The sequence below is a fragment of the Natator depressus genome, chromosome 6 (genome assembly GCF_965152275.1).
Source record: "Natator depressus isolate rNatDep1 chromosome 6, rNatDep2.hap1, whole genome shotgun sequence".
Classification (NCBI taxonomy): Eukaryota; Metazoa; Chordata; order Testudines; family Cheloniidae; genus Natator; species Natator depressus.
The window spans coordinates 11563599-11579329 of NC_134239.1; the positions used below are offsets into that span (position 1 = coordinate 11563599).

The following is a 15731-nucleotide window of genomic DNA, read 5'->3' on the forward strand; positions in this document are numbered from 1 at the left end:
CAGCTGCTTCAGCGCCAGCACCGAGGCCAGAACACGCCATCTGTATGGGGCACCTGCCCTCCCCATGGCACTGGGCAGTGATATGGGTGTGAACTCCTGAAACACACATACACACTACAGCCACCTGTGAGCTCCTGTAACGCTCATGAACACACCGCCCTCCTCTAACTCACACACAGTTGTCGTTTAACACACACATTACAGGGGATCACACCCCAGGCTTTCATCCCCTGTAAGTAACACACACACCAACATCACACAGCCTAACAACAAACACACCACACATCCAGAGCCTTGTCTTATTGTTTCAGAGTAGCAGCCGTGTTAGTCTGTATTCGCAAAAAGAAAAGGAGGACTTGTGGTACCCTGGGAAAAAAAAATTTTTTTGACTCCAACCAGAGACTGCTGAATTGGAATTAATTTGCAAACTGGATACAATTAACTTAGGTTTGAATAGAGACTGGGAGTGGTTGAGTCATTATACTAAGTGAAACTATTTCCCCTTGTTTATTCTCCCCCCCCCGCCCCGCCGCCCCCCAACTGTTCCTCAGACGTTCTTAAAAAGAAAAGGAGTGCTTGGGGCACCTTAGAGACTAACCAATTTATTTGAGCATAAGCTTTCGTGAGCTACAGCATCCGATGAAGTGAGCTGTAGCTCACGAAAGCTTATGCTCAAATAAATTGGTTAGTCTCTAAGGTGCCACAAGTACTCCTTTTCTTTTTGCGAATACAGACTAACACGGCTGTTACTTTGAAACCTGTCAGACGTTCTTGTTAACTCCTGGAAATGTGCTGGAAATGGCCCACCTTGATTATCACTTCAAAAGGTTTTCTCTCCCCCCACCCCACTCTCCTGCTGGTAATAGCTCATCTTAAGTGATCACTCTCCTTACAATGTACATTTTTTCATGGTCTGTGTGTATATATAAAATCTCATCACTGTACTTTCCACTGTATACATCCGATGAAGTGAGCTGTAGCTCACGAAAGCTTATGCTCAAATAAATTGGTTAGTCTCTAAGGTGCCACAAGTCCTCCTTTTCTTTTTGTCTTACTGTGACACACACACACTCCACAGTCACGTTGTGATCTGTAAAACACTCACGTTACACAGCCTTCCTGTACCACTCAGACCCACACACAGCTTGGGGATTGATCTCCTCAAATGCACACACCAACCTCAGGCAGCCAAGCAGCAACCACAGCCCGACCCGTGTGTTACTGTGACACTCCCACGCTGCACAGCCTGGCCAAGGCCCTCTTGTACCCACTAGTCCCCGCTCTCCTCCCAGAGCCGAGGGAGTCCGGGCTCCCAGCTCCCCACAGCACAAGGGGGCCCCACGCACATGTCAGGGGCGGGGACCGGGCTGCCCCCTTACAGGCTCCTGCCGCCCGGGGACCTTGTGCCGCGAGCGCCCCCAGCGGCCGGACTCGGGACCCAGGCGTCCGGGCGCTGGGCAGGAAGGTCGCTGTGCTGGGGCCTCCCCCGGCTGCTGGAGCTGGCGGCGCAGGCGCGGGGCCGGGCAGGGAGTGGGCGGGAGGCGGCCCCGGGGAGGGAGGCACCAGCCCCGAGGCAGGAGGTCGCTGCCCAGGCGGAGGAAGCGGCCGGGGCGGAGCCGAGCCCGGCAATGGCTGCAGCAGGGCCGGCGCAGGTAGGACGCGGGGCGGGGACTCCCCGGCCGGGCACTGGCTGGTCCCGGCTGGGGCCGAGGAGGGCCGGGGCCGGGTCCCTCCCGCGCTAGTGACCCCGGGGCTGGGGGCTGCCGCAGCCGGAGCGCTGGGGCCGGGGAGCGGCGCTGGGGGCCCCGGGCCGGGCGGACACGCGGAGCCGGGCGCGGCCCCTTCCTCCGGGCGAGGCCCCGGGCTGGGGCTGGAGCGGAGGGTGCTGAGTGTGTAACGCTTGTGCCAGCAGCTGCGGGTGGCGTTTGAGGACGTGGCTCTGTATTTCAGCCGGGAGGAGTGGGAGCTCTTGTCCCGGCCAGAGAAGCAGCTGTACCGGGACCAGATGCTGAGGAATTACCGGGCCCTCGTTTCCTTGGGTAAGGACCAATTTATCTCTACTCATAGCTGTCCAATGTCTGTGTTCCCTTAATGCCACCCCTGGCATGTGCCACCCCATGGCTGAGTAGTGGCAAATGACAGCCTCTTTCAGTTCGGCTTCCTGTTGAAGAACTCAGGGCTACAGAGCCTTGGGCTAGTCTTAGTGTAACTTGTTTACCTACCTCAGTCCTGGCACAGGGCTGGTTGCAAACAGCATATGAGCAAATAAGACTAATAAGGCAGGAAGAAAACAGCTCCCCACCTCCCCAGAAAGAATGAACATCATAATCTTAACTGTACATTTGAACAATTCTTGCACGCTAAGCAAAAAAATGGTAGGTCTGTATAACAGTGACACCTGCCAGGACTCAGTCCCAAAGCAAATTGAGAAGGATCATAGACATTGCTGCTTCAGAGTACGAACTCAACTTGCCTGGCAGGAGACGGGTCGAAATCTCCTCTAAGGAAGTTTAATTTCTTTATTCTCCTGCTTGAGATCTCTTGTGCTTTCCTCTCAAGCAGTGTCTGAGATTGGGGCCTCATCGCACCGAGTGCTGCAGAGACAAACACTGACCGAGATCGGAGCCCTACTGTGCTGGGATGCACCGACATATAAATGAGTCCCTACCCGCAAAACTTTAGTAATAAAACTGATTAATTCCCCCCAAACAGGCTATTCAGGTTCCACACCAGACTTAATCCACCAGATAGAGGTTGGGGAGGCAGAGCTCTGGATTCGGGATGCTGAGGACTCCAGGGAAAGCTCCGGGCCAGAGAGCCCATTCCGAGGTGAGTCGTAATAATCCAATCCCTTCTGATTTACGCACCTGCTAGTGGACGGCTCCTTAATGTAGAAGGCAAAGGCAGAGTGAAATCCACTGCCTGGGAACTGAAGGGGACAAATGGAGGCTGGGAATTAGGGGCCAGTATTTATTTTGGAGGGGAAGGAGTTACTGGGCTGGAGGCAGGAATCACTGGGGGAGTTTCCCTGGCTGGGATAGGCAGGAAGCCAGGCTGGATGGGCACAATGATTGATATCTATGAATCCTAGAAATTATAGAAATGTAGGACTAGAAGGGACCTCAGTAGGTCATCTAGTCCAGTCCTCTCTACTAGAGACAGGACTACGTATTATCTAGTCCAGGTGTTTGTCTAACCTGTTCTTAAAAGCCTCCCATGATGGAGATTCCACAACCATCCCAGGTAATTTGTTCCAGTGCTTTACTACACTTAGAGTTTGGAAGTTTTTCCTAATATCTACCCTAAATCTACCCTGCTGCAATTTAAGCCCATTACTTCTTGTCCTGGCCTCAGTGAATAAGGAGAACAATTTATCACCTTCTACTTTGTAACAACCTTTTATGTACTTGAAGAATCTTGTTAAGCCCCCCTCAGTCTTTCCTTTGCCAGGCTAAACAAATCCAATTTTTTCAATCTTTCCTCGTAGGTCATGTTTTCTAGATCTTTAATCATTCTCATTGCTCTCCTCTGACCCCGTCCAGTTTGTCTACATCCTTTCTGAAGTGCGGGGCCCAGAACTGGACACAGGAGTCCAGTTGAGACCTTACCCGTGCTGAGAGGAGTAGAAGAATTACTTCTCACATCTTGCTTGCAACACTCCTGCTAATACATCCCAGAATATTTGCTTTTTTTCTTTTCAACAGTATTACATTGACTCATATTTAATTTGTGATCCACTGTAACCCCAGATGGTTTTCTGCAGTACTCCTTCCTAAGCTGTCATTTCAGTTCTGACCATTTCTCCAGTTTGTCAAGATCACTTTAAATTCTAATCCTGTCCTTTAATGCGCTTGCAACCCCACCCAACTTTAAATTGTTCATAAGAATATTAAGTTGGTTAGACATAATTTGTTCTTGACAAATCCATGCAGACTGTTACTTATTACTTTATTTCCTTCTAGGTCAGGAGGTCTCAAACTATGTGGCCTGTGGGGCTCCAGCAGTTTTGGGGCCGGGTCTCTCCCTTGGCCCCACCTGCCACCCCTCAGGTGTGGTCCCCCGCCCCCGGCAACTTACAATGGCCCGGGGCCCCGGCAGTGCAGCAGAGCTGAGCGGTGTCTGCCTGCTCACTCCACGCATCTGCCAGCCCCCACTAAGCACATTAAGTTGGTGGAGGGCATCCACAGTACCATGGCTAGCATTGACTCTTGGAACGGTGCACTTTGGGTAGCTATCCCACAGTTCCCGCAGTCTCTGCCGCCCATTAGAATTCTGGGTTAAGCTCCCAATGCCTGATGGGGAAAAACATTGTTGCGGGTGGTTTTGGGTGCATGTCGTCAGTCGCCCCTCCCTCCGTGAAAGCAATGGCAGACAATTGTTTTGCGCCTTTTTTCTGCAGCAGACGGTGCAATAGGATTGATAGCTGTCCTCGTAAATGGTGTATGGCTCCACCACTTCTGCTGCAACTCTGCTCTCCTGTGAGCTGGAGGCTTCTGCCTCGGGCTGCTCTCCCAGACGGCAGCACAACGCGGTCGCGCCTACCCCTTGCTCCCGTGGCTCATGAAGCCTGGACAGTAGTAAGGAGCATTTCAATTATAGGCTGAGCAAGGTGGTTTTGGGTACATGTCGTCATTCTCCCCTCCCTCCGTGAAAGCAACAGCAAACAATTCTTTTGTGCCTTTTTTCCTGTATTACCTGGGCAGACGCCATAGCACGGCAAGCATGGAGCCTGTTCAGTTCACCGCTGCAGTTGTGACCATTGTAAACACCTCGCACATTATCCTGCAGTATGTGCAGAATCTGCAAAACCGGGCGAGGAAGCAATGACAGTGCGATGACGATAGTGATGAGGACATGGACTCAGATGTTCCTGGAAGCACAGGATGTGGCAGTTGGGAGATCATGGTGCTGTTGGGCCAGGTTCATGCCGTGAAACGCTGATTCTGGGCCTGGGAAACAAGCAGACTGGTGGGACTGTATAGTGTTGCAGGTATGGGATGATTCCCAGTGGCTGTGAAACTTTTGCATGTGTAATGCCACTTTCCTTGAACTTTGTGACTTGCTATCCCCTGTCCTGAAGTGCAAAGATACCAAAATGAGAGCAGCCCTCACAGTTGAGAAACGAGTGGCGATAGCCCTGTGGAAGCTTGCAACGCCTGACAGCTACCCGTCAGTCGGGAATCAATTTGGAGTGGGCAAATCTACTGTGGGGGCTGCTGTGATGCAAGTAGCCAGTGCAATCACTGACCTGCTGCTATCAAGGGTAGTGACTCTGGGAAACGTGCAGGTCATTGTGGATGGCTTTGCTGCGATGGGGTTGCCTAACTATGGTGGGGAAATAGACAGAACGCATATCACTATCTTGGCACCAGACCACCAGGGCAGCCACTACGTAAATCGCAAGGGGTACTTCTCAATGGTACTGCAAGCACTGGTGGATCACAAAGGACGTTTCACCGACATCGACATGGGATGGCTGGGAAAGATGCATGACGTTTGTGTCTTCAGGAACTCTGGTCTGTTTGAACAGCTGCAGGAAGGAACTTACTTCCCAGCCCAGAAAATTACTGTTGGGGATGTTGAAATGCCTATCGTTATCCTCGGGGACCCAGCCTACCCCTTAATGCCATGGCTCATGAAGCCGTACACAGGCACCCCGGACAGTAGTCAGGAGCCGTTCAACTATAGGCTGAGCAAGTGCAGAATGGTGGTAGAATGTGCATTTGGACGTTTAAAAGCTCGCTGGCGCAGTTTACTGGACCTTGACGAAACCAGTATTCCCATTGTTATTGCTTCTTGCCGTGTGCTCCACATTATCTGTGAGAGTAAGGGGGAGACGTTTATGGCGGGGTGGGAGGTCGAGGCAAATCGCCTGGTGGCCAGTTTCACGCAGCCAGACACCAGGGCGATTAGAAGAGCACAGCTGGGCGTGCTCTTGCTGCCTTTCCCGCGTCAGATCCCCCAGACAGTGGAGCAGTTTGCTCCCCCATTAGCTTGAGCATGGCGTCCTGCCTGCTCTCATCGCGCGCCTCCCTCCTCTCATCGCATTCATTGAACGCTTTCCGGGACTCTGCCATTGTATGTTTCCGTGCATTCAGCTGGGCTCTGTCAGTGCGGGAGGACTGCCTAAGCTCTGAACACATGTTGTCCTGAATGCATCTTTTTTCGCCTTCTAATCTGGGACAGCCTCTGGGACGGAGATGATAGGGGGAGCATGGAAACATTTGCACCTGCGGGAGGAGAAAAAGGGAGAGTAGAATTTTAAAAGATACCAAAGGGGAGACTCTTTCTCAGTGAAACATGCAATTCATGGTACATTTAAAAGGAGAGCCTGCGGTTTCTGTGCCGATGCGCAACACGACCCCCCTCCACCACCACCACCATGTGGCTCTGATCAGGGCTGAGCCCTTTAAGCCAAACGCGAACAGCCTAGCGTGAGCGGACTTTTCCAGTAGCATTACTGGCCATTCCAGTAGCATTAATGCATCCCAATTCTTCAGGGCAAAGGAATCATTAAACACACTTTCTTTTAAACCCTGTCTCATATTTACAAAGGTACACCAGAAGTGCCTTCTCTGGCATCATAGTGCCAGAGCCCGCCTTGGGAGGGGGTGGAGGGTATTGGCTCCAGGGTGATGAACAGTTCCTGGCTGCCGGGGGGAATGGATTCACCGCTTGCTGCCTGTGCACTGCCCTCTTCCTCCTCCACAAAATCATCCTCCCTGCTCTGTGAGACCCCCCTTGCAGGTGTCCACGGACAGTGGTGGGGTAGTGATAGCATCCCCTCCCCAGATTTGCGTGCATCTCATCATAGTTGCGGCATGTATGGGGCTGTGACCTCAAGTGACCGTTCGCCTCTTTTGTCTTTTGGTAGGCTTGCCTGAGCCCCGTAATTTTCACAGGGCAGTGCTGTGTATCCCTGGAGTAGCCTCTGTCCGTCATGCCCTGGGAGATTTTCTCATATATGTTGGCGTTCTGATTTTTGAACAGAGTTCTGCCTGCACAGATTCTTCTCCCCATACTGCGATGAGATCCAGTCCAGTACCTCCCGGAGCTGGAGCTCATTTGCGCATCTGGGACTGCATGGTCACCTGTTTGTGCTGGTGAGCTGTGCATGGTCACTGATGAGCTCACCATGCTGCTCAAACAGGAAATGAAATTCAAAAGTTCCCGGGGCTTTTCCTGACTACCTGGCTAGTGCATCTGAGTTGAAACTGTTGTCCAGAGCGGTCACAGTGGAGCATTCTGGGATAGCTCCCGGAGGCCAATACTGTGGAATTGTGTCCACAGTACCCCAAATTTGAACCGGTGATGTTGATTTTACCACTACTCCCCTTGCCAGGGAGGAGTACAGAACTTGATTTTAAGAGCCCTTTAAGTCGACAAAACGGGGTTCGTTGTGTGGATGGATTTCGTTTTAATTCAACCTAACGCGTTTAAATTCAACATAATCATGTACTGTGGACCAGGCCCAAGTAATTCATAACTATTTTCCTTTCCTATTTTAGGCTCAGATCCTACCCCATTGACACTGGTGTTCACTATCTTAGTTGACTGATTACTGCTAATTTTTTTTGGTGAAAACGAAACAAAAGAGGCATTTAACAGTTTGGCCATTGCTGCTTTTTCTCTTATTGTTTCTCCCTCTTCATTTAGTTATGGGCCTAGCCTGCCCTTCGTCTTCCTCTTGTTTCCCTTGTATTTATAAAATGCTTTCTTGTTCCTCTTTATATCCCTAGCTAGTTTAGCTTTTTGTTTTGCCTTGGCTTTTCTAATTTTGTCCCTACATGCTTGTGGTGCTTTTTTGTTTGTTTGTTTTTAAATATTCATCCTTTGTAACTTGACTTAGTCATACAAGAAGTTGTCAAAGTTCCTTGCCCACTCTGAACTCTAGGGTACAGATGTGGGGACCTGCATGAAAACCCCCTAAGCTTATTTTTACCAGCTTAGGTTAAAACTTCCCCAAGGTACCAATTATTTTACCTTTTGCCCTTGGACTTTATTGCTGCCACCACCAAGCGTCTAACAAATATATATAACAGGAAAAAAGCCCGCCTGGAAACGTCTTTCCCCCCAAAACCCTACATCCCGTTTCCTGGGGAAGGCTTGATAAAAATCCTCACCAATTTGCATAGGTGAACACAGACCCAAACCCTTAGATCTTAAGAACAATGAAAAAGCAATCAGATTCTTAAAAGAAGAATTTTAATAGAAGAAAAAATAAAAGAATCATCTCTGTAAAATCAGGATAGTAAATACCTTACAGGGTAATCAGATTCCAAACATAGAGAATCCCTCTAGGCAAAACCTTAAGTTACAAAAAGACACAAAAACAGGAATATCCATTCCATTCAGCACAGCTTATTTTATCAGCCATTTAAACAAAAGAGAATCTAACGCATATCTAGCTAGATTACTTACTAAGTTCTAAGACTCCATTCCTGTTCTGTTCCGGGCAAAAGCATCACACAGACCGCGAGAACCTTTGTTTCTCCCCCCCCTCCAGCTTTGAAAGTATCTTGTCTCCTCATTGGTCATTTTGGTCAGGTGCCAGCGAGATTATCCTAGCTTCTTAACCCTTTACAGGTGAAATGGTTTTTCCTCTGGCCAGGAGGGATTTTAAAGGTGTTTACCCCTCCCTTTATATTTATGACAGAAGTAGAAACTCTTTTTTTTTGAGTTTCAGGTCATTGAAGATCTCCTGGTTAAGCCAGGGAGTCTTATTATCATACTTCCTCTCTTTCCTACTCATTGGATATCTGTGACCTAGGATGGGACCTAAAAATGATGGGACCTCAAAGCTGTGAAAGAGAAGTGGATCGGAGATGGGGAGGTTGGGAGTTGGAAGAGGGTGGGATAGTGATATGGGACAATGTGTGGAGGGGGAAGATTTGAGGGATGCTGAGGGAAAGAGAGAGGTCTCTGTGGTGGGGGAGCATATGGGAGCTGCATTTACCTAGTGGGTAGGACATTGCAGTAGGATTCAGAAGATCTTGGTTCAGTTCTAGAAGCGAGTCACTACAGCTCCAGCATGCCTCAGATTCCCCAGCTGTGTAATGGAAAGGGCACTGGGGCTATGAGGATAAAATCCATCTGTGTGTGTCAGTGGGTCTGGCACTGGGGGTCAGACAAGCACCTGGCTAGAAAGACACGCCTGCCGGTCCATAGACCGCAACACCACCTTCTAGGCTTCCCATATCTCAGAAAATCATACCAAGCCGGGGTGCCCAAGAGATTTTTCAAATGGGCTTCATGCCTGCCCCTCCTGACTCAGGCTGTACGTGCTGGTGCCCTAAGGCCCTTGGCACCTGGATCCAGAAATACTTCAGATGGGGACAAAAACCTCCTTGCAGCCTGGGAGAGCATCCCAGAGTCACTGGCCCTTGGCAGAGAAGGCGCTGTCCTCTCGAGGTTTCCACCTCACCCCCTCTCTGCTGCTTCACTTCACACATGACCTCTCAGGCTGGAGAAACCTACCCCAGCAAACAAGGAGAAAGATGGGCGTGACTCAGGGCAGGGCAGGATCAGTCACGTGTGATGAGTGTGAGGTAACACCACACGGAGGACGCCATTTTGTAGAGCAGGTCTCCGGCACTTCCAGCGCTTCACTGTAACGCTCTAAAACTGCCCCACGTTCCAGGCAGCTGCTGCTGGGCATGTTTGGTAGCCAGACGAAATCGTCCTTCAGGCCACAGCTTGGAGTACCCTGGTGTATAGGCTGGGTGTGAGGGAGTGGGGGTGGAATGGCCATTGTTACATCCCCTCTCTTCCTGCTCTCTTAGTGGCACGAAATCGTTCTTACTTACATTGCTTCAGTGTCCATGCTTAGCCCAGCCCTCAGCTTGAATGCAGTCTGTGGCTGTCTGTAGCTCAAAGGCCTGCCAGGTAGCAGCTATTCACCCCTTCCAGCTCAGCAGTGTCACTGATTGGGTTGTAAAACAAGACATGGTTTTCTGATTGCATCACACAAACCCTGAATGACTTGTCATCCCCTCAACCCACTTCCCACCCCCAAAAAACCCCCTACCCTTTTGAGGGTTTTAGTTTAGTTTTAGTTTTGCACAAAGAGTGAAACGTCAGGCAGAGAGTAAATGACTGCTTTAGAAGGAATTCCTTGAAAAGGACTCACTCCCCCGCAGGAATAAACTGCGTAGTTCTAAGCAGCTTTAGACCGGTCTCACTGCATCAACATGAGCTAGTTTTGAACCAATATGGTTAAAACAGCGCAAACACTGTGGAACAGGCCTCATGGTATAAAACAGGAGAATGTGAAGAACCAGCCACATGTAAATAGAAACCTCTGATTGAAATATAACCAAAATCAATTTGAAACAAACCCTGGACCCTATTTTTTAGCACTTAGAGCACCTAGTTCTGGATAAGGGCCCTGTTGTGCCAGGCACTGTCTGTATCCTGGGAAAGCTACAGTTTAATCATCAAAGAAAACCCAAGAGGTGCATGGCGCACGAGGGAGCAGGCGCTAGGCGCTGCAAACAACATAGGGTAGAACCACCCTGAGTCAGGCTGCAGATTTGTCATGGCATTTTGTATAAAAAATTACAGAAAATTTAGTAAAAGTCACAAGTCACTAAACTTCCTGTGACTGCTCCTTGATTTTTAACAAAACCTGCCCTCTTCCTCGCCATGGGGCACCCACCCAGCACCTCCCCCAGTGCTGCAAACCTGACCGCAGCCTGGTGCAGAGGGGTTGGTGCGGTCTAGAGAGGATCTGGGTGGCAAGGCCATTCACTGTAGTTTGGCTTGCCTCCCCTACCATTATCACTGGGGGGCGGGGGCAAATCTGAGTGGTGCTGTAACCCCGCAGACCAGGTCTCAGTACCCAGAGAGAGGCGTTCTGTGAGACAGAAGCCGCCATTGCAGGGTGAGGCACCCATCCAAAAAACAGTCACAGACAAATGGTGAAATCGCTCCATCTGTGACATTTTCCATCCTTGACAAACCTGTAGCCTTAACCGTGAGCTCTCTCCAGCAGGGCTCGGGATCCTGGGGGGAACGCGGACACAGTCTGAATGTGGAGAAAGCACGGTAGGGAAGCAGGATTCCACATCCCACAGAGGGATCCATGCACAGGACGCAGTCCATCCCCGGGGTAAACTCAGCCAGAGACCAGACCTTGCTACACACCAGAGACTCCCCATGGGCCAGCGTCCCCACCACTGCATCGACTGCGCCAAGAGGTTCAGCAACCCGTCCGCGCTGAACCAGCACCAGTGCACGCACACCAGGGAGTGGCTGCACCGCTGCTCTGACTGCGGCAAGGATTTTGCACAGAGTTCAACCCTGAGAACACACCAGCGCACACATCGGGGAGCAGCCGAACCACTGTTATGATTCTGGTAAGAATGTGAAAAAAACCAATCCACCCACCCAGCACCAGTGCACGCACACTGAGGGGAGGACATTCCGACACACTGGCTGCAGCAAGAGCTTTGCACGGGCCTCCTCCTTGCAATCACATTGGTTCTTTCACAGCCGAGAGCAGCAGTACAGCTGTGCTGACTGGCGCAAGCACTTTGCTAGATTGGCCAACCTCACCCGGCACCCGGTCACGCACACCGGTGCCCCTCTGCCACCGCCAGGGCCTGAGGGGCTTCTGGCAGCCCGTGGGCCTGACACAGCGCCAGCAGATGCAGACCAGGGAGTGGTCCTGTCCCCATGATGCCCAGCAGAGAGACTGGGGGGCAGGGGAGGGGATTTGGCTGAGCAAGTGTGGGGAAGAGCAGACAGGTGGAGGGAGTTTAGAGCAGATGATCACAGCCTACTGCATTAGGGAGCCCTCCCCCTCATGTAGGTGGGATCCAGCCATGTCTCTCTTTCTGTCCTACACTCACTCACTCATTTCACTGGGGTGTAGCCAGGATAACCCCTTCTCTCTCTCTCTCTCTCCTCCCGTCTAGATGGGACCCAGCCAGGAACTTCCTCCCCCCCACACCTAGCTCTGTTCCAGCCAGCGGGTGACTCTTGGGTGACATCTAGAGGTGGGATTTGCAGTCCTCCTTCAGCATGAATCGGGCTGAGGGGTAGGGTAGGACAGCCTAGTGTGTGTGATTGAAAGAAGACTCAGGAACTGCACATGCTGTCTACTTTAAATAGGAATGTGATGAAGAAGAACTACGCCCCTAATGTGTAACAAAGGTCTGTCTAACCAGGTGTTTCTTTGCTATTAAAAAAGCTGATGCATTCACACAGCAGGTGGAAAAGCCAATGTAAAGTGCAACCAATCAAAGTGTTCCAGGCCCTAACTGACCATGAGGCCTGATGAACTGTGTGACTGGCAGGTGCACAGAGAGAGTTTCCCATTACTCCTGGGGGAATTCTGCCCCTAAAAATTCTGCAAACAATATTTTAAAATTTTGCATATTTAATTTGTCAAAATAACACAATATAATCACACTGGTTTCAGAGTAGCAGCTGTGTTAGTTTGTATCTGCAAAAAGAAAAGGAGGACTTGTGGCACCTTAGAGACTAACACATTTATTTGAGCATAAGCTTTTGTGAGCTACAGCTCACTTCATCAGATGCATGAACACTAGTTTCAGTTATTTTGGTAATTAATTTCAAAATTCCTGTCAGCAAGTATGTCTGTAGCAATGGAGGGAACAAAAAAAAGATTCAGAAAGTGTTTTTTGACAAATAAATTCTTTACGAGGCATATTAACACAGAACTCTGAGTAAGAATTCATGTAAACTATAATACAGAAACCTATTTCCTGCACCCCTCAGCAGTAGTACAAAGGCTTGGGGGCGTCAGGAGTAACAGAGGAGCTGAGAGAGAGGGAAGTAATTGCTGGAAGTAGCCTGGGAGTGAAGCAGGAGGGTTGTTGGGTGTGGGTGGGAGAAGTATGTAACAGATTTGGGGGGGCGGGGATTGTTAGAGAGTTGGGGAGCCTCCCCCATGCTTCCCTGGCTGACTCCCTAGCCTCTCCCATTCAGTTAGGCACATCTGCCCCACTCCTGTGTGTCCCTGCACCTTCCTTCCCCTATCCCTGTGTGACCCTGCACTCCCACTCAGCCACACCTGCCCCTGTGTAGCCCCTGTCCCTGTGTGGTCCTCCTGGGGGGAGGGTCCACTCCCACTTAGACCCTCACCCCAGTCTTCCCCCCCACCAGCCCTTCTGAACCCCAGCCTATGTGATCCCCGCAGCAGCCCTATGTGCCCTGCTCTGTCTGCCCCCCCCCCCCCCCGCATATTGCCTGCTTCCTCACCTGGCCCTTTTGGGCAGTTTGCTGTGAGGAATGCCACTTCTGCTACAGCTCTGAGCTGGCTGCCCTCTGTTCTGGCGCCATAACAGCTCCTGGTGGGAGAAAGGTGTAACTGCAGCGCCTCGCTGGCAAAATGTATTTTCTGCCAAAGGGAAAAAAAAAGTCTGCTGGGGACATGAATTCTGCGCCTGTGCAGTGGCGCACAATTTCCCCAGGTCTATACAGGAGACCACATTCAGCCTGAGCTCCTGTATAACACAGGCCAAAGAAGTTCCCTGAGTTAATGCCTGTTTGAACTACAGCAGAACTTTCCTTTTTTTTTTTAAATCCAGTCTTGATATTAAAATTGCCAGAGATGAAGAATCCACCAGGATGCTTCAGAAGTTATGAATTGTGCATGCATGGTTAAAAGTAGGGAAGGAAGTTTGTTTTTATTTTACCATGTGTCTGTGAAGAAGAGCTTTAAGTTGCCATCTCTTCACCTCACCTCCCCTCCCCTCCCCTCTCCTCCCCTCCCCCCGACAGCTCACACTGCAGTGAAGAGATGAATTCTCTGTTGTAAAAACAGCTTATGCACACGGCGAAATGGTTGTGGATGTTCTCAGAGGAGAGTCAAACAGCACAATGCCTCTTGCAGGGCAGCAGCCATTGCACCAGATGTGCAAAGGTGGGCTGAAGGCAGCAGTAGCCGGCTGCACAGTGTGGGCTTCATTTCCTTTGGGCAGTGGCTGCTTTCTCCCCTCCATGAAAGTCTGTCTGATGCTTTGATCGTCCCACCGCTTACACAATAGCACCTTGATTGGATTGACACAGCCCACTCTGACCTGTGCTTTGGGGCTGGAGAAGGAAAAAATCCCTCACAACACTTGGGGTAGGAGGGTTGTTTAATTTGGTTGTACTTGAAATATATTATTCTAGTGAAATACTTGAAGATGGGGGCCAGCTTTGCGATGTACAGCCACTTAGTGCCACAAAGCCACTTAGTGCCTCAATCCCCATTATACAAATGGGGAAACCAAGGCACAGAGAGCCTCACCCAAGGTCAGTCAACAGGCCAGCAGCAGAGCTGGGAATGGAACTCTGGTCTCCTGGATCCCAGCCCATAGCTCAGCCCACTGAACCACACTGCCTTTAAAAACAGCTCTTCAGTGTGTAATGTCTTGCTGTGCCTTTAAATGAAAACACTGGGCTTCACACTGCCAAACTGGGCAAGGAGTGATCTGACCACCCAGGAATGCCCCAGCTTTTAATGAGATGAAAGGAGGGGCCTGTTCCACAGTGTGCACTTATTGTATGACTGGTAGGGTTGCCACCTGTCCAGGTTTTGGCTTTTGTGTCCGGGTGCCATTTAGGGTTTCTGGGTGTCTGGCTTTTGGGATCTGGCAACCCTAAATGGTGCCCGAACCAAAAGTCCGGTTACGGGGCGGGAGGAGGCAGCAGTGCTGAGCGAAGAGAAAGGAGCTGAGGCAGGCGTACCAGAAGGCAAGGGAGGCAAACCGTCACTCTGGTCCCGCGCTGAAGACCTACCCCTTCTATCAGGAGCTGGATGCCACCCTTGGTGGTGACCTCACTTCCACCGCCAAGAGCCCTGTGGATACTTTGGCGGGGCTGCAGGAGGTGGACAGGGGGCTCAAGCCCAAGAACGAAGTCCTGGACAAAGGTCAAGCTGGAGAACATTGTGGAGTCGGTGGTAGGGTCATCCGGTGGCACAGCGAGTCAGGAATTCTCCACTCCGGAGGGGTCTAGCCGGTCTCAGTGGTCTGTTTGTGGCCCACAAGACACGGGAGAGAAGAACCGTAGTAAGTGTTCATTTTGGAGCTCATGCTGCTCAGTTATATGAGGTAGACCTGTTCTTTCCTATGTATATTGTGGCAGTGGGTGAAGGGATAGAGAAATTAAAAAGAAAAAAATAAATAAAACCCAAAAGCCTGCACACACAGCCCCAGTCACAAACCCCTCCCAGCCCTACTTCCCAAAACGAATAAGCATTCATTCAAGACAACTTATGAACCACCATAAGCATACATTCAAATTAGTTTTATAGATGTCATCCACTCACATACACATTCATACTTGTTTTTCAGCATTATTTTATACAGAATACGCACACAGCCTAGCTTAAAGGAAATCTAACAGTGTTCAATTGTTCAATACACCCCATGTAGACAAAATGTAGGGCTAGTTTACACTATTTTATGTTAGAGTTGATTGCACTTTTTACCAGAGCTATAAATGTTGTTTTCTGACCTCTCTACACACATACAGACACATAACACTTTAACATCCACCCTTCCCTCCTCTTTCTCAAAACAATTAAGCATACACTCAAACCAAACTGCATATTATTTTATAGATAAACTACTTTAAGCATACGTTCAAGTTAGTTTTATTGACAGTTAAGTCTCACAGACCATCATACTTGTTTTCAGCAGTATTTTATACAAAACACACAGAGCCTGTCAGGTAAATCTAACAATGTAAAGTTGGACAATACACCCACGTATGAG

General features: G+C 50.1%; 1 protein-coding gene across 1 annotated transcript; it reads left to right on the forward strand.

Moving 5' to 3' along the window:
• The first annotated feature begins 1346 nt into the window (after positions 1-1346).
• Positions 1347-12787, forward strand: LOC141989689 (zinc finger protein 92 homolog). The gene is made up of 5 exons (XM_074956624.1): positions 1347-1652; positions 1913-2039; positions 2713-2829; positions 10994-11357; positions 11919-12787. The coding sequence occupies exons 1-4, from the start codon at positions 1347-1349 to the stop codon at positions 11350-11352; spliced, it is 909 nt and encodes a 302-aa protein (XP_074812725.1). The 3' UTR covers positions 11353-11357; positions 11919-12787.
• Positions 12788-15731: the final 2944 nt, after the last annotated feature.